Consider the following 24,844-nt stretch of genomic DNA (forward strand, 5'->3'; position numbering starts at 1 on the left):
TTCTCTTTTACTTGAGTCTCCAGGTCGTCGCTCACCTTCTCGTGGCCGGAACGGGAAGCGTTCTAGCGAGGATTCCCCGATTCGCCTGCTGAGCAGGCACAGCGGCACTGCTCATGATCATGGCTCGCGAACCGCCATTTCTGAATGCAAAACGGCGCTATTCACAATCAAAATGTATAGCTGCAGCCCGTATGGGATTGAACCGTACTGTTTCACTGGTTTTCCAACGTTAACGAAACGTGCCGATTTAACAGACATGCAGGTCTGTAAGCGTTTCTTTGAACCAGAAAGGCTGAAATCGGAAAAAACGACGGCGTATAAAAATAATAGAAATTATATGTACTCGTAAATTTCGTGAATGCTAAAAAAAATATCCGCTTTTTTGGGGGGTTATGTTGTTTCGAAGGATTGGAGACGAATTCGGAAGTTTTGCGAGTTGTCAGAGGCCGAGGCTTAGAACACCTGCATGTTTTTATTATAGTGTACATTCTAAATACCTTCCTCATAGTATACATTCATATATCTTAATTTTGTTATTATAAACGCCACAATTACAATAAATATAAATTTTAATACTAATTGTCTTTACAGAGATATCTTCGTTTCTTCTAGAACATAAAATGCTCAAATAGTTATCAAGATATATGCTGTTAATGCATCACGTGTTACCTTTAAAAAAAACGTTTTTCTTGTTTTGCTGTAGTTCCTTCTTAGGGTTTTTGAAGTTAGAACCCCGTTTCTTAACTGGTACGCTCTTTGAAACTATTATAAACTTATAACCCGTGACAGTACTTTGCAAACAAAAATATTGATTTTTTTATTGTTCTGTTTGGAATGATTGTCTCACCAAATGATCATCTCAATATCCGAATTTCGTTATTTCACATGAGCGTTTAAAAGCATTTGTCCTGTCGACATACGGTGAAACATTAAAAGAATAATCAGTTCGCGTTTTCTTTTTTCTTTTTTTTTGTGAGGTATAAGTTGGCAGTTGTACGTATGATAAGGCAGGACTTTCTCTATATTTAAGATAAATAAAATAAAAAGCTCTAGTTGGAAACCTCTACGGCGCGCCTTTAAAGAAACCTAGCCCAACTCTTGTTTTATTCTTGTTGTGCTCACAAGGCTATCTTGTCTCCCTAGGACAAACCGAGCAGCGACAGACTGAATGCGGTAAGTACATTGACACGGTAAACGTGATCCAGCACAGGGCAAGTATCTTCCGAAATCAGCCTAACGTATGCTCGATACGCGGCTTCTTCAACTTCGCTACTAACATGCTTGAGGTAACGCTCTAAAAAACTAAGTGGCCAGCCCGCCTTCTCAATTACATTGTTCACTTGCGCTGATCATAAACCGTATTCAGAAAATATCACACAAAAGTATTTTTGTGTTGATTCTGTTCTTATTGGCTCCCCGTAGAAATACTGAAAAGATCATTTCTTCAATATTTGGTAAAGCCTACGTGAACGCACTTGCTAACGTATAGAGACATTTTATTATTCATGCGGCAATATATCTACGCAACTAAGGTCACTCGCAAGCTGTGTGGAATCCGGTTCACGAGATACTCTATCCTATGCGATACACAATCGTCCGCCAACAGACGCATTCAAGATTGAACTTCAGAACAAATATCATTATTAAAAATAAGAAGTAAAAAAGCGACCCTAGGAGGACCCCTGTGGCACTCCAGACGTAACAGAAGCCAGGCTCCAGCATGCGCAATTTACTAAAACGTGCTGTTTTTTTGTTTTTTGTTTTTTTTTAAAGTTAAGGAATCCCTAATCCAGTAAACCACAGCAGTATCAACATTTTAATCTCACAGTTTTTGCAGTAGTCTGCAGTGTCGAACGCTTTTTTTTTTTAATCTGAAATTATACAGTCAATCTTACCTATGCTATCAAGTTTTTTGTAGATATCACTATGATATTAAATTAATTTTGTCGTTCATAATGGTTCGATTTCAATTTATTTAGCGACGTTAGATTCATTATGTACAAAGGGAGCAGCGTGGTGGTGCTGCTCAGGCATGTGCCGGCAATTTACCGGCACAATTTTCGCCTGAGCTCCAAGAGGCCGTGCAGCTTGTCTGCCAGACGGTATCTGGTATCGTCACATCCGTTTGGGGAAAGGGAAGCAAACGAAACAATGCTTGCCGAAAGCGGCAAATAGCGGGTTCGAGTGGCAATTGAAGCCATCGAGACAGATACCCATTTGTGCTCCTAAACAACATTGCGAAAACAACGAAGGTAAAGATAAATTATGTTTCAGAGCAAGCCAATATTTTTGGAAGAATTTGTCCAGCCTGCGCAAGGTTCCTTTGCTCTGAGACACGGGCTGCATTATACATTACTTTGTTTTACAACTGCGTGATAACACGTTATTACATCGCTGAAAAAAAATGTATGCATAGTGATGCAGTTCGATACTCGAATACGCATCACAATTTTTCAAGGGGGGTGGGCGCAATGAAAAAACTGAGAATAATAACAATAAACAAAATATGAAAAGCGACGCTGGCAAGCCTCCTTGGGAAAAAAAATTGAGTTGTGTGTTTGCTTTTACAGCCTAGAACTTGGTCTGCCTCAACGGCTGTAGATGAGAAATTTAGCCAGTGCAGTACAAACCGCTAGCCTGGGGTCTTTAACGTGCACCAGGCAGTAGTGATACACGATCGCACGCCGGTGCGATGCTCATCCGGATCGAAACGGGCAGGGGTGGGGATTGAACCCAGGATCCCCGGGTTTTGCATTTTACAATGGTCCTTGGGACCCTTGCAAAATGGCGACAGTTTCTCGAAAATCCCAACACTAATATACTAAAATTTGACGCGTGTGCGGACAGCCCCACACCGATTTATTACTATGTCTTTCCTTTTACTTTATAATTTAAGATCCCCAAGCTGTGCGGACCGAGGTAATCTTAATAATTCGAAAACTATTGTGAAGCCGCTTGGGTTTACGCACATCTCGAGGAGTCAGAATTTATATTGTTAGCACATACAACGTGTTCATTGTACGATAGAATAATCGAGGAAGAAGTTAACGAAACTCACGCGCGACCCAGGCAAATAAAAACGCCAGTTGCCGGCGATTTGAATTCGGGTGGAGAGGGTCACGTGGTGCACCGCTGGCGCGTTTTTGATTGCCAGTGCCTTCGGCAAGGGCTCGCCGGCGATTGACCACCCGAATTCGCCAAAACGCAGCGCTGACTGATAACTCTCGGGTATATTTACACTTTCTCCTCTTCTTCTATTTGTATTTGAGGCTAGGGCCAGGGAGGAAGGTGCCTTAACGATTGCCTTCGTGAACATAAAAACACAATCACCAACAAAAATTCTAGACATTTAGGCATTCACTGTCAAGACTGTGGCTGCTCAGGGCTGCTGAGTAACTGCGCCACGCTCGAAAAGCACCACAACCAGCTCACAAGAGAAATTATCGAGGCAGAAAACATTGCAAAACATAACGGCAGATGTCTTTAACCTTGTCACAAAAAGAGTTAGACTACCCAGCCTTACATTGATTTCAATTTAGTTAGCTTTAAATTTAGCTTCATATCGAAAGAAAGGAAAAAAAGACCAATCATTCTCTCTGGCCCTAGCCTATAATACAGATAGAAAAAGATGTGAAAGTGTAAATATACCCGAGAGTCATTGTCACAGTCGCCCCCGCCTGGAGGTTAGAGGCGCGATTCCCCCTTGACGGTTCGCCCGCCGGCCCTCTACAACGACTGAGAACAATATTTATTTTTGTTGAGGCCGGTCAGCCCGCGCGGTTGGCGCGTGTGCTCAAGTTGGGGAAGAACGGAATGAGCTCAGGCGGACACAGTCATCGTTACTAAACCACTCACTTGGGAAACTGCCATAAAGATTGCTCTGAAAAAGTGGCCATTTCTCTCGCACCGGCCGCTCGAGGAACTGCACGTTACGTCTATTTTGGCTTTAATCGGCCACTTTGGCGTAAAAAACAGATACAGCGGAGGAGGTTACAGGGGTGCCACCCATGTCTCCCCAGCGGACGCGCCGCGTCTTGCTACCTAAGTTAAAATGCACCTAGGTCGGGACGCGCTACCTGAAAGCACCACTGAGGCATGGTTGTATAAAAACAATATTAATTGTGCCGGCAAAACCTTGAAAACTAAAGACTTTAAAAACATCACCCGCCCTTCATTTTGTAGTAAACTCCAATAAATTTCATACAAAAAGAGTCTTTTCCGTTTGTTTTTACGCAAAAACATGCTTTCTAAAAACTCAAGTTGACCACAGTACAGACAAATCATAAAGTTTAGCGCTGTTGTCGTATTTAGCTCGGTCTCGGTGGACGCCAGCGGCCCAGGTTTCAACGGCGTGTTTCCCAAATGAGTGTTTTAGTAACGCTGCCGAGAGTTATCAGTCAGCGCTGCGTTGTCTCTTTCTTTTGTGTGTATGTTAACTCGAGTGACTCTTTCCCGGGTGCACTGTTCCTCCTGTACATCATGAGCAAACAACTCGCCCTAACCTCTGCGTTAACTAGATTCATTAGTTTTAAGAAATTATACGGCCATTGATTTCTGCACTACTGCGCGTACGCTTACCATCACCTACGAATCACACGAATCAGATCGCCAGTGATCAGTGGCCTCTCCCTCTTTCTCAGCTTGCTGCTTAATATACCTGGTACATAAGAGTCAGTTAGACCAATACTTTTTTACCTAAATAAAAACGATAATACTATAACACTTAAGTCATCGCTTAAACACTCAAAAGAAGAAAAAAACAGTTCTGCAGCCCAATGGAGTGTTTCGCATAATTTCACTTCGCGAAAGAGAAAACTTTTAGATAGTCAATAATTTTAGAACGATAAGTAAAGCTAGAAGGAAGCTTAAAACGATCGCGTGGTGGTCACGAATACCAGGTATAACACATCCTTAAGACAATATCAGGAGTGTTAGAAAATAATAAATTAAGAAGGTTACAGCCACGAGTCGGTTGTGACACATGTTGAAGGAAACCAAGTTTATTCGCCATAGCTTTCCAGTCGCAGTGTACACTGCTTTCAGGGCTCAAAGTAGATGTACCATCAATGCATATCGCCTCTCGTACATTAAATTCCTTCAAAGAATAATAATAGTCTGTAGAAAACGTGCAACCAATTTTGCGTAACTTACGTATAACATCTGGGTCAGAATGGATTAGCAATGGGTTAGAAAATGAAGGCTACACTGTCTGCGGGACATGGTGGAACACCCTCTTTTCTTTCTTAAATTTATCACCAAGTACTCACACCCATATTGTGTACCATAGCTATGAACTATTTGAAACCTAGAATATTCCCAGAAATTTTAAGGTCGCCTCGGCTGCTTCCTGTCCCAAAGTCAGGAAATAGGGGCGATGTTTTCACTACCGAACACTTTTACTTATCTTACATTTTCGAAACCCTGAAAAAGTCCCGCATCAATTTCTGTCGTTCAAGTTTCTCAACTTTATCATTCCAAATCAACATGACCAAATCTGGAAGAACGATGCATGCAAATCCTGCAAGTTTTATGTCTACTGCATATCAAGTCGTCTGTGACAGGTCAGTTAAAGGATTTTTTAGCTGACCTGAGAAAGGCCTGCAATGTGGTTAATCACACCAGCCTCCTATCAAATCTATCATCTTACGGAGTAAGTGGGTCGGTGTTACAGTTGATTATATGTTATTCGTCAAATAGCAGGCGTTCGTTCGTGTCAGCTTTCTATAGCATCCACGTAGTATAAGGAAGGCTCTGGTCTCCCTGTGGGATTAGTCATGGGTTCTCTCTTTTTTCTTTTTTACAGAGAAAGTGTATATGACTCGCTGGACGGGTTTTTTCGTGTCCGTCGACAGATAAAATAGTCAAAAGACAACCATCGCGCGCGCCTTATCACCGTTCGCGCGCGCCTTACGTGTGGTTTTTACATTTCTTTCAATAAGAAAACCACAAAACAAGTGTCTAAACCACGTGATAGATAATACGCACGTGGCGCTCCCCGGATGAGGTTCTCGGTAAAGAGTGCAATTGCATAAGCTGCCGCGGAAACGGCAGCGTACGAAGTCTTTCATATGTAACAAAAAGGTATTGGTACAGTAGTTTTACTTTTCTTTCGTCAATCATTTGGTATAGATGCTTTTGCTGTTTACAAATATGAACTGCCGCTTGCATCCAAGGCGACTTCCGGTCGCACCGTCTTTGAAAGGCTGCTGAGGTTGCTTATGTCACCAGTGCAAGAAAGCATACATGCTACAGGGGCAACAAAGTTGGTGATTTAACTGGGTCCTTCGGTTGTACACTGTCATATCTTGGAGGAGACAGGTTGGTTTACAAGAATATTCAAAACATTTTAACAGATCTCGCGCTCCTTCGTTCTTTTGGCGTTCACCTGGAGAATTGGTAGTGAAACGTTTCTTTTACATTTCAAGCAGCGGTGTTAAAGGGGCCTTTGTTCAAACGGAAGTTCTTTGGGATGATGATTATGCTTATGATACTTTATAACAGGTGGGGTCGATTAATTGTGCTCAAGCTTGCGTGTGAGTTCAGCATCTGCTGTATTGTGTCTGATGCCACCAATCCTCCAGTCGTCTTTTCGTCTGCTCTGTGGTCTTCCAAAACAACGTCAAAGACTGGAAAGCCAGCTAATAACGTTTGCAAAAAAAAAAAAAAAAAAAAGTTTATAGCGCGGTGGGCAATCGTAGCAGGCGATTCCGCAAGTTCGCTGTCCAACCACTTTCACAGCCTGGATTGAAGCCTTAATTTTTTTTTTAAACGACGTCACCATTGTTACTTCCAATTCCTTATTTTCTCGCCCTACGCCGACGAGATAAACATTTATAAAGAAATTAGGACACTCAAAGATTGCACTACGCTTCACGAAGACGCATGTTTGTTTTACAAATGTTGCTCCGCCAAAGACCTCCACTTGAACCCTTTGAAACTCATAATAATGAGATATTTTCGTACGACTCCAAATACCATTTTCGCGTATAGCTTTGATGCAGGGGCGGATCCAAGGGGGGCGACGTGGGCGGCAGCCCCCCCCCCCCCCCTCCCCCAAACAATAACGACCCCTCCCCCGTCTCGGAGGGCGACTTGACATTGGTGGACCCCCCGGTGCATAAGAAAGAATGGGAGAATAGTATTCTCGCAAAGTGTCCACCCCCCCCCCCCCCCCCAAAAAAAAAGAGAGTTCTGGACCCGCCTCTGCTTCAATGGTGAGCCGTCATGAGTAAGTGAAGTCAGGAACCCTGGGGTTAGGATTGATTCGACTCTGAGATATGACAGTCATGTGAACAGGGGGGTTTCCTCGTCTCTGCGGACTTTGGGTGCCCATTTCGCATAGCGAAGAAATTTAAGAACGCGTTCGGATTCTTTTTTCTTTTTTTCTTTGATCCATTCATTACTAAGGTCACAGCTGGACTACCCTTCAGTTGTATGGAACGCCATTTTGTTTTCTGGGGTTTATATGTCTGTCTTTAAGCTTGAACTGCCCCCTAATTATGCTATTATGTTTGTGTTACTGTCGGACATTTTGAAGGCGTTCCTACTTTGAACTTGAGTTTTTTTTCGTGTGTGTGTTTTAAGTGCGTCAGCATAAAGACCGATAGGCATTTTCTACGCGCTATAATGAGCACTGATTCGTTGATTGATTGATTATTTGACAGTATGATTGATTATTATTAGTAGTAGCAGTGGTAGTGTAATTGTTAATATTATTATTATTATTGTCATACGTTTCATGTTTTATGATATTCCTTGAATTGAAGAGTAACATATATTTAACGGGTAGATCATTTTTGCTTTAAATTATTTTTGCTTGATATGATGTCTATGTACATTTTTGTAGAAAACCCTCACGTTATACGTAGAAGTTCTACGGTACACGGAATTGTGTTTGCATTTCCAGCCTTCTTTTTTTTCTGCTCAGTATATGTTTGCTGTAGCTACGTATCCATTTTCTTCATTGGAAGGTGGCATCGCACAGACTCTTGTTGGTTTTGATGCGCTCGCTTTAATGAACTTTCCCTCTGCATGGGAAAATGAAAGTTATTATTACTATTACTTTACGTTACGCAGCGTTTACTTATACGGAAAATACTCGAAGAGCCAATCTCTGCGAGCTACGAAATCAGCGGGTCGAATGATAAAGCGGAACATCCACTTAGATCTGAAAATGAAGCCTGCGCTGTGGCATTGCCCAAAGCGTCATACTTGCATCGCGTAATGCAACAGCGCAGATTTAATTTTGATGTCTAAACAGACATTCCGCCTCATCATTTGACGAGTTGATTCCGTAGATCACAGTGATTGGCTCTTCGAGTGTTTTGCGGGTAAGTAGACGCACACGCATTTCTTAGAGTGTAAGGCCAACATGTTGAGATGAGCCTTACCCTTGTCTCCGTTGGTGTATAGGCCGATATTGCTTCCTTCCTTGGCCATCCCGTCAGCGAAGGACTACGTCATTTGTGCCCGAACTTTACAGAGCGGTCTCACATTGTTAAAACGTCAGCCATTGTGAATCTTGTTCGAGCCCACCAGTTGTTGTTTCGTTGGTTTCTTTTTTTTTTTTTTTTTTTTTGTTTTCTTAGACATTTACTACGCGAACTGAGAACCCGGACGTATTCATCATATTCCCAGCGACGTATGTTTAGAGTTATGGACGACTCACGGCCACTCGGAATTTTCTTCTTGATTCGTTCTATGCGCTGGCGTAACACAAGCAGAGCCAGCACACAGTCGGAAGCATTGCCACTAGATTTAAAAGGCACTCGATCTATACACAAACACAGACTTCGCGAACAAGCATGTTCGACAGGAGCGACCCCACAGCGGCTCGATGTGTGAGAGATGAGTTGGTGTGCTGAGAATGGGGGAAATGTACGTGTAACCAGCGCAGTCCCGGCGCCAGCTCATATATTGGGAGTGAAACGTATAAACCGTTCCATTACTGGCATCAGTTATCGAAACAAATGCAATGTGGGTCAAGTGACTGTAAACTCAAGGAAAGACCGACTTGGTAGAAAGGCCCCCAAGATCACACTAAAATGGACATACGTACAAATAGCGGTGAGTGAAGAGGCTACCTGTGCACTCACCGCGACTTGTACCTATTAAAACACTTCCGGGTTTTTAACGAGCATATTTAGCGTGCTATTTTTCTTTTTTTAAGCGAATCAATTCTCTTTTTCATACGAAGGCTCCGAAATATTTTAGGGGTGTGACGGACGGAGTATCTGAAGTAGTGCGGAACAAGATGGAATGTCAACTTTTCTGCACGTTTTTCGTCTTTTCATTTCTATCTTTAGATCTCTTCAAAACGCACCACTGTTCTACTCTGCTGGTCGATCAGTGGCGGGACCTCTGTCGCCTACAGAATATCTCTTTGAACCCACATCTGCACACATCAGAAAATAACAAAAACATTAAGGGGACAAAGAAACGAGGGCAAAACAAAGCAAGGGTGGAAAACAAAAAAAACGAACAGAAAGAAAAAGCAGGCATAGACAAAGTTATAGTCATAAAGACACAGCTTGGTCACAGAAACTCAAAACGTAGTGTACACTGCTGGGATCCTGGAGGAAGACCGATTTACGAAAGGGGTACTCAAGGGCGGGCTAAAATGGCCTAACCCTTCCTGCTCCTGACCGACTGTCGGCGCAATACCGCCGTAGACTCCTTACCACCCCAGACGGCCAACACAAAAAAGTTCGATACGAAAGGTAAGTGGTGCTGCATGAATCCACTAGTGTTCATTCATTCATTCATTCATTCATTCATTCATTCATTCATTCATTCATTTCTTTATTTATTACCTCTCGAGGGCCCGTGAAGGGCCCTTAATACTGTCCCCTTTGTCCCCCTGACGTCAGGGAGATAAAGAAACAGGCCTCTAAGTGGAATTGGTCTGAATAGCTGTACTTTTGGAGAGACCGAAGAGGGCGGAGATCACGTAGTATATTTTCCTTATTTTGATTAACAAAAGAAAATATTTAAACATCTTAGTTGGTACATTTACTTTTGTTTGTTTTAAATAAAATTTAAATTTGCGGGCTAACGCAGCAGTAGAAAGGGTAAGTATATTTTTGTCTATTTTTTTTCTAACCGACCCAATTCAAAACTTGTCTCGAGAAAAGAGTCGATGGAAACGGACCGAAGGTTCCGCTGGATTCATCATATTAGAAACGAACTATTGATCGTCCTTTTGTGTCTTACCAACGTTATCCAACGGCGTATCCACCTTCCCAAAGATTACCTACTCTTAAGTGTCAAAGCTGTTATTGCGCTATAGTGAGATGTATATTGTTCACTATTACCTGTGAACTACTATGTAAAGTATATGCAGCAAATAGTTTGATTTTACGTTTGTGCAGTCTGCTGCTAAACTATAGGGGACGGGGCCTAGTCAAGCGACTCTATTCTCCGTCCATCACACTGAGTCCGACCGCAGTTGACACCACGGTCTAGTGGAGCCATCAGAGCAGTGCCACGTCGTGGCGCTCATCGCTTCTGCGTTTCCTACCAAAGACTAAACCAACCACGCAAAAAAAAAATGAGGATCACGCCACATTCGCTGTGCGCCATCGGCTTACCTGGGGAGAGAAAAGGCACAAACACAACGAGCGCCGTGACGAAGCACTTTTTGCGCTGCTTAATCGGGCTCATTTCTTAGTCTGCAGCCGGACTTGGTGTAGAACGGGTATAGTCGCTATGGCCCCATACTCTATTTTGTCATTGCCCTAAGCATTTCAGACTCGGTTCATGCGTTTCCAATGACCATTCGGTTTCAACTAAGAAAAGCCTATAAAATGGTATACTGTTATATAGTAAAATATTTACCCGAGAGAACCGACTTCGGCGACGCTGAGAAGATGACCGCCAACACGAAGAACGCCAACATGTCGCTCTCAAACTCCTTACCAACTCGTTGTAGCGAGTTATATACCTTATCCCAAATGTCGAATATTTCGGTACTTATTTTTTCAGCCGTTGCCTTCGTAGTACGGTAAAGACGTACGTCACAAAAAAAAACTGCCGCCTTTTGGTTTTCTTTGTTCTTCAAAATGTCTGTGAACTTTTCTTGACGGCTGTCTTTCTAACAGTTCTAACAATAATAAAACTTTCTTAACATCTAAAGTCATAAAAAAAAATAATGAGCGAGAGTGGCCACCAAAAAAAGCGACCTAAACGCCAGCAAAAATCAGCAAAAGTTCATAACCACCAGAAAACCACCCATGTAGTTTGGTATTAAACTAAGGGTAACCAATAGATATGCTTCTATTGGGCTGTCGAAGCACATCTGCTTTATTTCTTTCCTTAAGAAAATATCCCGTCGGTTCCAGAACAACACAATGGATGCAACGGACTTTCGTCGAATTGAAGGTTCTTCTAATCCGGCAAACCTTTGAACTTTTTTCAATCAACTAACTTCGACTTTTTGAAAACTGTTGCCCGAATTTCACAAGAACCAATAATTCAGGGTGTCGAACCGGAACCGAACCGAACCGAAAACCGGAACCGAACCGGTATTTTTTCCGGAACTGAACCCGAACCCGAATCGTTATATTGTTATCGCGATGAACCCGAACCGGAACTGAACCGGAAAAGATAACGGTTACCGGCTCATGTCAAAACGGTTCGGCCACGCGCTGTTGACAATGAATGTGCTATCAATGCCATTTGTTTTTTAAGTGCCGTCAACTGACACACACCTCGCTTACATATTTTTCTTCTCCACTCAGTCTTAGGAATATAAACGCTGCATCCATGAATCTTGACAAACGCTGCATCCATGAATCTTGACATAGGAACCAGTATTGCGCTGGTCGCGGCTTGCACGGAAGAAAGAAAATTAAAAGGCTGTGCAAAAAAAAAAAAATCACGTCACGGGATTTTATTTTTCTACAATCTCGTAAATCCTAAATGCTGCTGTGTGTTCATTTCATAACACGCTTCTAGAACGCGCGAGTTCTTGAAGCTTGCTTCTATCGGAATGAGAAAAGAAAAGGCTGTGGAGTTTGATAATATTGCATCCGGTTTCGTATAGGCACTTAGAAGCTAACATATTTGTGAGACAGCGAACTCTTCTATTTTAATATTTATCCTATTACGTCCTTCTGGCGTTGGGTTCGGTGAAGTGTTTTTCATATTCCGTATCTTGTTTAATGAAAACTTCTTTAAGGGTCTAATTTGAGTTACCGAAGGCTAGTTCAAATAAAGAAAGCTGTATTTTCTCCCCACTGTTCCTTCAATTGGTTACACGCCGAGGTGGCGGGATAGTTAGCGAGTTCTACTTGTAAGTGGGTTTGTAAGGAGGTCGCGGATTTTACAGCTACTGCGTCGGACCCAATTAGATGAAGTCCGAATGCGTAAACGTCGGTGAGGTAACCTTTGAGTGCACATAAAGAAACCATTCCCGGTAGAAATCCCTGAGCCTTACACTACGATGTATCCCGTTTCGTATGTGATGATTTCAGATGTTTTATTTGTAATTTATTTTGATGTTGCAATTTGTCATTTATAATTTCCGAACCGGTTCGCGAACCGGTTCAGCGCCCCGAACCGGTTCGCGAACCGGTTCGCGGATCGAATTAATCGAACCGGAACTGAACCGGAACAAAATATATTTACCTGAACCTGAATCGTAACCGAACCCGTATTTTTTTCGGTTCGACACACTGCAATAATTGTACACAGAAGAGATCAAAAGCGCGCGCACATACATTTAGTAACTATGTTTGTAAATAGGAAGCACTACACAGGATAAAGATTCCACCCGACCTCCGCTAGGTGGCGTCAGATTAATTTCAAACTCTCGGGGGTCTCAAATAGCGGCCAGCTCTTTAAATGGACCGCAAAATTCGCTTTGTTAACCTATAGCACAACAATTTTGTGCACCGTTGCCCACAGGTGGTGCATTTTTTCTAGAAATTTGCAAAGAGCGAACTTAGCTCAGAAAAAAGTAAAAAAATAAAAAAGGCTCCATTCCTATGGAAATGCCCTGAAGCCACCGGTATTCAAACAATAGGGTGTCCCTATTGCCTAAAGTCGTCAGAAAAGTGAATCGTCAGGAAAGCAAACGAAATAAACAAAGCGAAATAAAAATATTTTTTTAGTCCAATTTAACGCGGGTAATTTCCTAGTTAAGTGAGCGACAGAGTAACAAATTTGTGCTTGGTTTCCAATTCTATAGAAAAATTCCTGCGCCTTGGCAGGATGGTGGTACTTTAAATCTTGCGATCACACGTGGTGCAAACCCAAAGTATTTGTATATCAAATCCATGCTAAAGACGGCATGGCAAAAACTACTCATTTACAAACGAAAAAAAGTAAATAGCTCGAGATTCCTTCTTCATGAAATCGCTGGGTATCGCTGAAAGACTTAACTCCTTTGAAACGTGAAACACCATCGCTCTTTTTTGTTCATTTCTTTGTCCTAAAATATATTACCCCGCCCCCCCCCCCCCCTTTCCCGCGGCTGGATGTTGGCCTCAGACATACCGGGGGTGGGCTATCTGGTCTCCGCACTCAAGTGAGTTTGAGACCCCTAAACCAGAACCTTGGCTGGTTCCCTATATATCCCTATCGTTATCAAGCTCGGCGAAAACCTCGGCAAAAGAAATCTCCCATATATCTCTCTGAAATACAATTATTTCGTGCGTCCATTTTAGATTTTGCTTGTGACGTTGCGTGTTATCTGTACTACAGTTCGCATCGGATGTTTGAAAGGTCTAAAGTACACATAAAGATGTGACCGTTTTGTGTACATTCCCGAGATGTAGACAATCTGGCCTCAACAGTTCTACGCTGCTTTTGAAACATGTAGACGTTTAGGTCATTGCGTTCATGTGCTCAGACTGCTAATCATTCTTGTAATTACTCATGCTCCACCACGCGCGATATGTCATTCCAAAGATTCCGTAATTGTCACGCAGGCTCATTTTGTTTTGACGAGGATTCCTTAGAAGTTACACATCCCTGATTTAACTTTAATCTAAAAGATGTTAACGAAGGTCGTTTTGCATCTATTGGGGGTGTTTTAATTCATAGGTCCTGCAATTGCAGGTACTGTTAAACCACCCGTCTATATGGACATTGAAATGAAATAGAAAACATTTTTTGAAGAACGTAAAATGGAACACGGGCTGGATTTGAGGTAGTTGGTGCATTACTTAGATAGCGCCAGCTTAAACTTTAGAGTCAAAAAACGTAAAGAAAACAGCGATGCATGAAAGAGACTGAGACGGAAATAATGCAAGACTACCTACTATGAGTTTAACGCGTTTTCCTCTTCTTGAACATTACCTATCAGCTTCTTCTTTCCTTCTCGTCCTGAAATCGCCATACAATCACATACAATTCAAGGATGAAATGAAATTAAATTAAATCGAATGAATAAAATAAAGCTACATACAATCCTCATACAATCCCAGATTGAAAAAAACCGCACTTCAGCAGGACGTGACACACCCCTAATACCGTTTCTTCATTTCAGGTCAGTCTCAGCGGGACGTGACACACCCCAAATATTCTTTTTCTTTTGGGGTGACCTTGATAGATGGCACGTTGACATTTGTTTCTTCATTATTTTTGATCGCAATTGTCTCATTCAAAGTTGGGTTTGGGCTAGGTGGTTCAGTATTGAATAAAAGATTAAAAAACGCGAACAAATGGTCACAACGAAGACATGTCCTGTCGCCCGTGTTTTCTTCGTTGACCCCGTTTGTTGGCACTTTATAACCTTTTATTCAGCCATTGTCTCAAGCATCTCTGGTGCATAAGGGTTTTTTGTTTGTCGCGAGGATCGTGATACCGCTGAAGGCTGCGCTGCATTTAGAGTCGTGGCAATGACCTGGTAGGTGGCCCGCAGTAGCTTCCTTGGGAGATGCTGCATGCTCACGTGTTCTGTCATTAATACATCCGCCAGTCTGGCCAATGTAACATTTTTCACGTGATAGGTGCATGTCATAACAACCCCTGTTTTACACGGGGTTGTTTATAACATTGCGCGGCAAGTGTAAAGTGTGGGGCATTTCCACTCTCCAACAGACAATGCCGGCGATATGCCCCGAGAAACGCCGCCCAAAGCAGCCGAACCTGTCTCCGAGAATGGAGCCGGAATTTTCTGTTGTAAGATGGAAATGCCCCACACCTTATATTCGCCGCCCAAAGCCGCCAACCTTATCTCGGGGCATGACGCCCGCACTGTCCGTTGAAGGGCGGAAATGCCCCACGCTTTAAGGCCCGTTCACACTCTTGCGACCGAGTACGACTGAGAGAGACGAGATCTCTTACAACTTCTTAAATGTTTTTAGAATGAGGGAACACACTGACATTGTGGCGCCATCTATGCGGTGACCCTGGAACAGCATTTCACAAAAGCGAAGGTTTTGCGAGATTTTCGAGGTCAAATATGCGTAATACCCATAGCAAGGCTCGTTTATAACATTGTCAAAAGTTTTCCGAGCCAAGAAAGAAAGGATAATGCCCGAGAAATAAAAAAAAATATGCCGGACCGCCGAGTTTACACTGCTTCCCAATAGATGGCGCCAGTGTGTTTTCTGGTTTAACAAGTCTTAAGGAACCCAGGTTTAAGAGTTCGCAAGAGTGTGAACGGGCCTTTACAGTCACTGCCAAAAGCCGCCGAACTTCTCTCAGGTCGTTGCGACGGGATTGTCTGTTGGAGGGTGGATGCGCCACCCTTTGCAATGTCTCAGATGGTTGGCAAGCATACAATGTTATCAAACATTGGACAGTTACGCAATGTCATCAAACCTTTCACAATCACACGATGTTACCGGGCCTTTCAAACCCGCGCAGTATCATAAAATCTTCCACAACCACACAATGTAATCAAATCGTTTACAGCCACACACTGTCATACATTATTTTACAACCTGGCAATGTCTTCGGATCTCCAATAAAAACACAATGTAATCAACTAGTTGCGTACATGAAATGTCATAAAATATTTGACGATCACGCAATATCATTAAATTATTCAAAATAACGCAATGTCATGATATAGTTGACACTCGCACGATGACGTCCAATATTTTGCAACCTGACAATGTCCTGAAATTTTGAACCACCACAAACTGTAATCAGATATTTCACAACACGCAGTGTCATCAAATCTTTGACAACCACGCAATACAATAAAATATTAGACAATAACACAATATCATCAAATCGTTGACAACCGCACGAAGTCATAAAATCTCTGACAACCAGATTACGAAGGAGATACTTTATGCAGTATATAACTATGCGCAAAACTTGCTTTACACTACCATCCGTTTATGCCGGGCCTGTTGAACTTTCAACGGTTCGTCACGCTAGGCTGCCTTTGAGCTTTAACGATTGTCGTTTGACTCAAACTGCTATATTGATCAGGGATAGTCAAAGAAATATAGGCCCTGGAGTATGCGTACCTTTACAAACGAGACTTGGTGAGTTGTCAGCAGTACGTCAGGTTACGCTGTCTTTGATTCTTAACCAGTAAAATTTTGCACTATATTTATTGGGAAAGATAAAACAATTATAGCTGCTAGACTATACAAACGGTTATGACTGTGACTTGGTGTGTTTTCAACGGTACCTTTTGTTACGCTGCTTTCTACCTTTGAGACTTGACTATGAACCTTTCCTGCTATATTGAACGTGAAGGGTCAGACGATAAAAGGCATAGTGACTTGAGCTTTTGGCGCTGCTTGATTGGTCCAGTTACCTCGTAGCCTCAGCTACTTCTGATCTTAAGCTGAAACGAACACTCTCAAAAAAGGGTGTATTCTTACACCCTTTGTACCCCATATAAGACACCCCAAAACTTCAGTTCGACGCACAGCGCACTGACGTCAATCTGACGGTACTAACTTCCACGAGAGGCTTGATAGCCGTGTGGTACCACTTATTAAAATATCTAATGTGCGTGTTACTCACTGCAAAAAGAAAAAAGAATCGAGGTTTCCTTGGCCCTACTGCAAAAACTCAGTGTTGTCTTTATGCGGTCTTTGATACGTACTTCAGCGATTTAATAAGTTATATCGCACCGTTATCAAGCCTTTCGTAAAATTTGGAGCCGTCTGTTGTCTATAGTGCGCTGTACGTCGAACTAATATTTTGGTGTGCATTATATGCACACCAGGGGCTGCTGACTCATCAACAAGATAGTGCGCCGCTTACTATAGACACTGAAACGTTCGGTTCACCATCCCTTTAAAGATCTGAAAAACGTGGTCATGCACCATTGGCAGCGAGCTCCCAGTTTATAATATATTAATATGTACTCTCATGGCACGCACGTTTTTTTTTTTTTTTCCTGACTGACCAAAATAAAATTACTTGCCTTTTCGGTTTTCTTTGTTATATATTTGGGGAACACAACCTTATGCACCCACATTTAAGTGTTGAGTAATGATTTTTTTTTTGTTATGCGATAATAAGAAAGCGGTTAGCTTCAAATTTCTGCTTTATTGTAATAATCTATCGGGTGTTGTGCTCCCAGCGCAAACAGCTGCTCATTGCTTAGCTCATTACGCGCGACTCGCTACACTCAATCCTAGGACTTCTCCCGGCAGATGTCGCAGCAGGAACGCCAGGCCACGCGCTCCGCTGGTCCATATCGTTTCGTTGAGCACTGTACGTACCATTCAATCGCAAAACACACACGCTGACTGCTAAGCTACTAATGCAGCTGGCTCATGGTCGTGGCAAAAACAAATTCTACACCGTTACCGGTACGGCACAAATGATTTTTTTTTATTTAAGTGGCAACCAGTATCTTTTATTAAACATCCGTCTATGTGTGCCTAAAGTCGGCGAGCAACGTGAGGAAACTCTAGAAGAATACAAGAGTGTCTCCTGTATATTTCTACAGTTTCCTCACGCCGCTCGCTGACTTTAAAGGGATACTACAACGAACTTTCGGTACTTATTTCTTGCTCAATTCGTGTTCAATGGAGCATTATCGCATCACTTAAAAACACAAATCTCTTATTGAAAAAGACACGAAAAGGAATTTTAAAACGAATAAAACGATTAGCAAAGAGTACCTGGTGGATGTCACAACGCCTCGTTTGTAATGCCCCTTTAGGAACCTTCACAGGTAGTGATGGTAACTGTTTTGCCTCGGGCCACGACGAGAGAAAAGCTGAAGGAGGTACTCTCCCCTCCCGGAGACTGTTCTTTTGTGTGGCCCAGAAGTCACTGTTGTCCCTCTAAAAGATTATAGAAGATTAATCCGTCACTCAAAATTCGTACAATGGCAACTTTGGAGTTACTTGCGGTGGCCCGATCGCTGGTGTGCCTGGTCTGCTTTCAGCGGATCCCATGAGCCATCGGGGCCTATCCAAGGCCGTGTGCATGTCACATGAACTTGGAGAGGGGGCAGAGCGATGCGCGAAAAGCGTATCACATGCTACATCCACAGAGCGGGATTGGCTGGGATAGCTCGCAGCGTCCTCTGCGTCCGGACGTAAGGTCCCGAAAAAAAATACGTCACGATTGCTGCGGATGTGACGTCCTCTCCTCTGGCTGCTCTCCGAGGGTTTGCCAGAGTGGGCCGTTTATAAGGAAAAATACAGCCATCAGGCTCAAAATAGAAACGTGCGATTGTCATTTACGGACATTGTGGATCATATTCAACCTATTTCTGAACACGACGCCCTATTGAAAATCGCTCTGAGTGGGTCTTCAAATTTTTTTAAAGGATGTGAAGGGGACTTCAGGAATTCCTGAATTTCCTAGTGGGTTCGTTAGCCCCGTCGGAGGCTCTCGTGAAATGTCTGAAAGCCTGTCAAGAACTTTTCTAATAGGGTTGGGAAAACCTTCAGAGCTCTTGAGATGTCTCTGGGCCAGGGCTTAGGTGAAAAAAAAACACATTTCGCAGAATTAGAACATAGCTACGTATTGTTCGCGAAGGGAAAGCAGTAAGTATTTGGAGAATGCCGATCCTATGTGTTTATGGTCAGATTGTTATTACTGCTCTTCTATCAAACACGACTGGGCTCCTGGATCCGTCTGTCACTGGGCGGGTGTTCGGTCGCCAAGGGGGCCACTGGGGGTGATCGCCCCATGTGGAGAATTGACGAGGCGCGGGCCGAGTGTTGTTGGCTGAGCGGCGTTTTGAGGCTAACAAGCTTAGCTTGTTGCACGAATAATAACAAAAAAGGGCAAACCGAGAGCAGCGCTTTTCCGAAGAACAGGGACGCGGGGGACATTGCGAGGGCTAAGCGGCTGGGCCTCGTCCCGGGAACCGGTTCCTCCGCGGGAGACGGTCCCCAAAAAGGAGAAAATAAACCAAACCATTTTGCGATTCACCAGAGTCGGAAGTCCTCTCTTTTTCGTCGTCGTCAAAATCACACGAACAGGCAACTCAAATTGCCCCCCTCTCTCTTACAACGCCTACACACACACGCTGCGCTTCTCTCCGCCCGGCAACGGGGAGAGGGGGCAGAACCGCCAGGTCCGGGCAACACCCTTCTCCAGTGGTCGGCGGGAGAGAGTGGTGTGAGGAAGCCGAGGAAGCCAGGAGGCCGTATTCACTGGCGGTCATAGCTGAGCTCGCTGCTGCTTTCTTACCACCGGGGAAGAGAGAGAGGGAACGATGCTTTTGTAAGAGTTCTGGGTGGCAATTTAATCTTCTATAATCTTCGAGAGGGAGAATAGCGACGTCTGGGGAAGCTTGGGTCCTACAAAGGAGATTCCCGGTGATAAGAGGATTTCACCTTCCCCTCTTCTCGAGCGGTTGCCCGAGAGCTCATGGGAAACTCTTCCCGGGCATGCGCTGTGAGCAGTTACCTCAAATATGGCGTCCAGTGAATACCTCCTATAGCCGTTTTCTTTCTACTCGTTGGCGGTTTGCTTCTAACAGCCGTGGATATGTGGAACGGACCGGTTTCCTCCAGAAAGGTGAGCATGGCTTCGAGGGCTCGCCCTTGGTCTGTTTTGATCCGAGCAGTTTCTTCCTTGGTTCTGCAGGTGAACCCCAGTTCGGCGTTGGCCGCCTTCAGCACCGCTCGAGAGCCATCGTGTTCAGCGCATTCAGGGATATGGTGGCCGGTGTCGGCCTAGTCGCCGCAAGCCTGGCAGTCGGGACCAGCGTCCCACCGTATGTATAGTGCCTGCGCGACGGGATCATGGCACTGTGGGACCTGAGACGGTGGATGACGGCCGCTGTCCCGCCTTGTTCCTTGTGCCTCTTTGTCCGTCCGGCTTCAGAAGCATCCAGCGAGCGAAAAATACGCCGAAGACGCCGCCCCGACGGCATCATGAACGAAACCGTGACTGTACTCAGGATTTCTCAACGGTGACGGGTGCTGCTTGCCAGTTCGTGGTTTTCGCTAAATGTGCTTACTGAGATTGTGTATGTGTCCGTGAGGTGCACCTGTTCGGTTTTATTACCTGAACTACCGTACATCAGAAATTTACCCAGCGGCATTGTGAGTACTTTGAAACATATTTTTTTGTTGTGATAAAAAAGTCAGTTGTTCCTATTTGATATGATCTCTCTCGTCTACAGCTGATTGCGCCCGGGTTTGAATAGGCGTTGGTTTTTATCGTCTTTTTGAGTTTTAATATGCATGTAAAACTCAATGTCCGCAATAAATTTCCGATAACGTTTTGAACTGCATTTTTGTCTATGGTTCACAGTCATTTGGGCGTCTGAAGGGTTGATGGGCTAAGGGGTTTGAGCTGAACGGGTTGAAGGACTGTGGTGCAGAAGGGTTTTTCTGCGGGGTATACCTGAAGAGTTTTTGTACGGTATATTTGAGGGGTTTTGAAGGCCTTAGAGGTTCCATAATCCTTCAAGGCTGATGGGCCCTTAAGACTTATTTTCAATAGGGCGGGTATATTTTAAATTTTATTAAAGAATCTCTTTAACCATGTGTAATTCTTACCAATCAGCCCAGCTCACCTGCATTTTACCATCTATCTGGACCACCCGGATTTCTGAAATTTTGTGACGTACCCTTCAAAACCTTTTGAGGAGTCTCAGACATCCGTCTAATTTGTTTAAAGAGCCTGGTGTATCCTTCAATAGTTTCTAAAGGGTGTAAGAGACCCATCATAGTTTTTTTAAGAGGCCTCGGGAGCTTGCCCCAATCATTTACGTGAACGTCGATCCACTCCAGCAGATTGAGCTGCTCGAGCAGCTCGAGCAGCTCGAGCTCGGCAGCTTGACAAGGATTCATCGCTATTTTTTCTTTCAAGATGGCGGATCGCCGTATCTGAATTTTGGGCGATTCTTTGTTCAAATGTATGTTTCTGGTCTCTATCGAATGCTTGTGATTACAGTTTCGACAAGAGCTACTTCTGTTTGAAGAATTCAAGGAGTGTGGATTCGGCGAGAAGAGAAGGTCTTACCCGGCGAGTCACCGGCCATGTAGGCCTTCAAACTTTGGTTGGGGCTTGTTCGTACATATCGATTAAAATGCTAAAAGGCGCGCACTGAAACAGGACGAAAAATACACACGTACGACAGGGAGAAGCGCTTATCCTTTACGTACGTGTGTTTTTTTTTTTCATCCTGTTTCAGTTGGCGCCTTTTAACCTTTTAATCGGGTAAGCCTATTCCTGACTAGCTGCAAAGAGCCCGCTCGAGCAGCTCTAGCTTTTCAAAGTCGTAGTCGTGGGCTGAACCCTCCGTGTTTTCGCCATTATAGCTGTGGTAGCAGACGGTGTCCACATCTAGTCGAGTTTGGCCAAATGATTTGCGTCTTCGTTTACAGGGATACTGCAGCGTGTGGGGACCCTATGCAAGTCGACGGTCGGCTGCGAGGGACGCCATTGTCCGGGCGAGCGCTGGCGTGTTCTCGAGCTTCAGAGGGGGCGAAGGGCCTTTCGGGAGTTTGAAACTCAAAAGGGTTACACCTACGCCAGTGGAGTCGCCGCCAGCTCACAGAGCACAATTTCGGTTGTCCCTAGCTCCGACTCAAGGAGATTCGATGGAGCTGTACATGGTCCGGTTCGTCGATCACAGTCCTTCTCTCTGTTCCATCCCGTATGGCCGCCGTACTTCACCGAGTGCTTCGAGTTCCGGGCGTCCTCCGCTTCATGTGCGCGAAATTCAGGCTCACATGACTCGCGATCAGAGGGAGTGTCATTTCTATCACCAAGCGATGTATGTTTCAAGAGCTGTCGAGTTCGTTTGAGTGGTTGCCAAGTTTTGACTTGTGATAGTGATGTGTGACACCTAGATTTGGAGATCGCTGTCACTTCGTCGTAAGTACTGCGCCGGTAAGTTTTATTTGCCTGCCACAATTATTCGCGCGAAGCGTGGTAATAACTGATTCGGTGTGTTGTCTTTGTCGGTGTTGTTTTGTATTTTCGTCGCGAATGCCTCGAAATATTCTTTTTTTTTTTTGCGACTAAGAAATTGTTTTTTTTTATATTTTTTAGTTTGATCTCTTTTAAATCTGCAGCTGCTTGCTCACGGGTTTGAGCAAACGTTGGTTCTGATTGTTATTTGGAGTTACAGGATGCATGTAAAACTCAATGTCTAAAATAAACTTCCAATAATGTCCTAAACACAATTTTGTCCTGTGCATCACAATAATATGGGTGTCCAAAGAATTGAAGGGCTGAGGGGGCTAAGGGGGTGAAGGGATCGAAGGGCTCAAGGTATTTTAAAAGCTGATGGGCTGAAGGAATTCGAAGGGTTCAATGAGTTTGAAGGACTGAACGAGTCCCATAACATATTAGATAGAAATTAAGTGTTATTTTCAATGGGGTAGCACTGTTTCTTGTTTTACAGTATTACCTCTGGGGCGCGAGACACATTGCAAATCATATGTAGATGGAGTTCACAGTGAATATGAAACACTGATTCACGCTTCTTTGAAAGAATACGCTTTTTTGCTCGCGGAAAATTTGAGAGTTGAACAACATTTCCCACTCCGTCATTGCCATTGCCCAAGCTTGAAGTGGTGAAGCTGCGAATACCTGCAGCTGATAAAACCCCGTTTGCTCAAATAACGTCTAACTCCTGGTTAGGTCAGTTGGCAGAGCGCTTCACTGCAAATGGAAAAATCGCTGGTTTCATACCAGGACCAGGTGGATTTATTTAGTCGCGAACCCGTCACCTAGCTGTGTTTAGAAATTTGTGTTTGTTTTTGTCCCCTTTGTTTCCCTTCTCCAGGGATTGTTATTTTCATTTTTGTCCGGCTCGCTTGCACCTTTGCATTAACTGCATTACAACCCCCGCTTTAGTGTGTGCGTCGTTTTCTGTCCTCGTCAGTGCTGTGAGTACAGCTGCAGTGGAAAAAGGTTAGCACAAGTGACCGGCGATTGGAGCGGCAAAATCGCGACACGTGGCACTATTGGACAGTTTTAGTGGACCGTACGCTATAGCTTTGCGTACGCAAGGAAATTGCGGGTCGTGAGTGCGCATGCGCAGAACGCAATAAAAGGGCTAGCGTACTGCGTACGCACGCAACACTGGGGATTTTGCGTTGCTGGCTAGCGGGCCTTGCGGGAAGCTCTCGAGAGATCTCGGACCCCACGAGAGCGCCAGTTTCAAGATGGCAGTTGCCTTGACTGGAGCAGCAAGGGCGACGTGGTGTTTTCGAAGTTCTGTGTTACGTGAAATTGCGTGGTGTTCAGCTCGGCAATTCTTTCTGGGATCTACCGCGGTCGAATCAAATCGCCCTGCAGCTGAAGGAGTGCACAGTGGAAATGTTCACCGCTCGCAGTGTGCGTCGACGCTGCGATCTGCTCAACGCTAAGCCTATTCCCACAGTTCATCGCCGACGGATGAACGACTCTAAAAGAAATCGCCGAAGTTCTCGCTATGCACTGGACATCTGGGTAGCGAATTTCATTCCGCGATAGCATTGATAAAAGGTGCCGTTTCCACGGGACGACTGACAGAGGCTCCGTGATCGAATTTGGCTACGCACTCGTACTCGTAGCCTCTCAACCCCGCACAAAAGCGCGCTTGACGAGGCAGCTGTGGCTTGGTTTATTCTGAAATAAAATGATTGGACACTTTTTTTTTCAATATTTATTTCCAGGACCATGGCTGCGCTATAAGCACGCGGAATTCTACGGCTCTAGCAAATTTAACCAAGATCATGCCCGGTGTTCACTCGAAAACGTAACGCACAACTAAATTCGGTCCGAACAGGTCATTTCTAGCGTACGCTATACTATTGCGTATTGCGTACGTAAGATCCAGCAACGCTATACTAAGACTGTCCATTGCTCCCGAGTTCGCCGATAGCGAGCTCGGGAACGTTTTATGTCTCAACGCGGGAATGCCCGGCAGAAAGCAGCCCATCTTAAAACCCGCATTTCATAAGCCATCTTATCGCTCAATTTTTCGCTGGCCACCCCCCGCGTTGATACATGGAACGTTACTAGGGGGTTTTCGTAGATCATTTCCGCTGTCCCGCAACGCTCTCCGCAACCAGCTATGCTAGCCGGAACTCTACATTCAAGGCCATCGGCGCGCCGGCGCAGTAGCGGCTGCTTCGTTGCGGAGGGCTTAGAGGAGGGAAAAACGCGGTCTACGAAAACTACCTACTGAAACTCCCGCAATCCGACCGCTCGAGAACAATAGCGCCGCGTGTCGTGATTTCGCCGCTCCCGTCATCGGTCACTTGTGCTAATCTTTTTCCGCTGCAGCTGTACCTCCATGACATTTACGACCAACCTTCTTTGATTTATTGTTCGTTTCCTCTCTTGAGTCACTGCGGTGTGTGCTCTTTGGTAATATTGTAACCCTCTAAATATTCTTCACACATGCAAGTGCATTCGCCCTTTACATCTCAACTGCCGCTCGTTCAAGTAATGTCATTGTGTTGTTTAATAAGGAAGGTCTCCACAGTGAAAACTTAACGTGTTT

The 24,844-nt window shown here is 44.2% G+C and overlaps 1 protein-coding gene across 1 annotated transcript in view; it reads right to left on the reverse strand.

Moving 5' to 3' along the window:
- Positions 1–10,897, reverse strand: part of LOC8035679 (venom metalloproteinase antarease-like TtrivMP_A) — a 63,466-nt gene extending 52,569 nt beyond the window's left edge. The window contains exons 1-2 of the mRNA XM_040214660.2: positions 10,837–10,897; positions 3,425–3,427 (exon numbers count right to left, since the gene is read on the reverse strand). Of these exons, the coding sequence (XP_040070594.2) occupies positions 3,425–3,427; positions 10,837–10,897 (64 nt within the window). The remainder of the gene's footprint in view (positions 1–3,424; positions 3,428–10,836) is intronic.
- Positions 10,898–24,844: the final 13,947 nt, after the last annotated feature.

The sequence above is a fragment of the Ixodes scapularis genome, unplaced genomic scaffold (genome assembly GCF_016920785.2).
Source record: "Ixodes scapularis isolate PalLabHiFi unplaced genomic scaffold, ASM1692078v2 PGA_scaffold4__175_contigs__length_147842914, whole genome shotgun sequence".
Lineage (NCBI taxonomy): Eukaryota > Metazoa > Arthropoda > Arachnida > Ixodida > Ixodidae > Ixodes > Ixodes scapularis.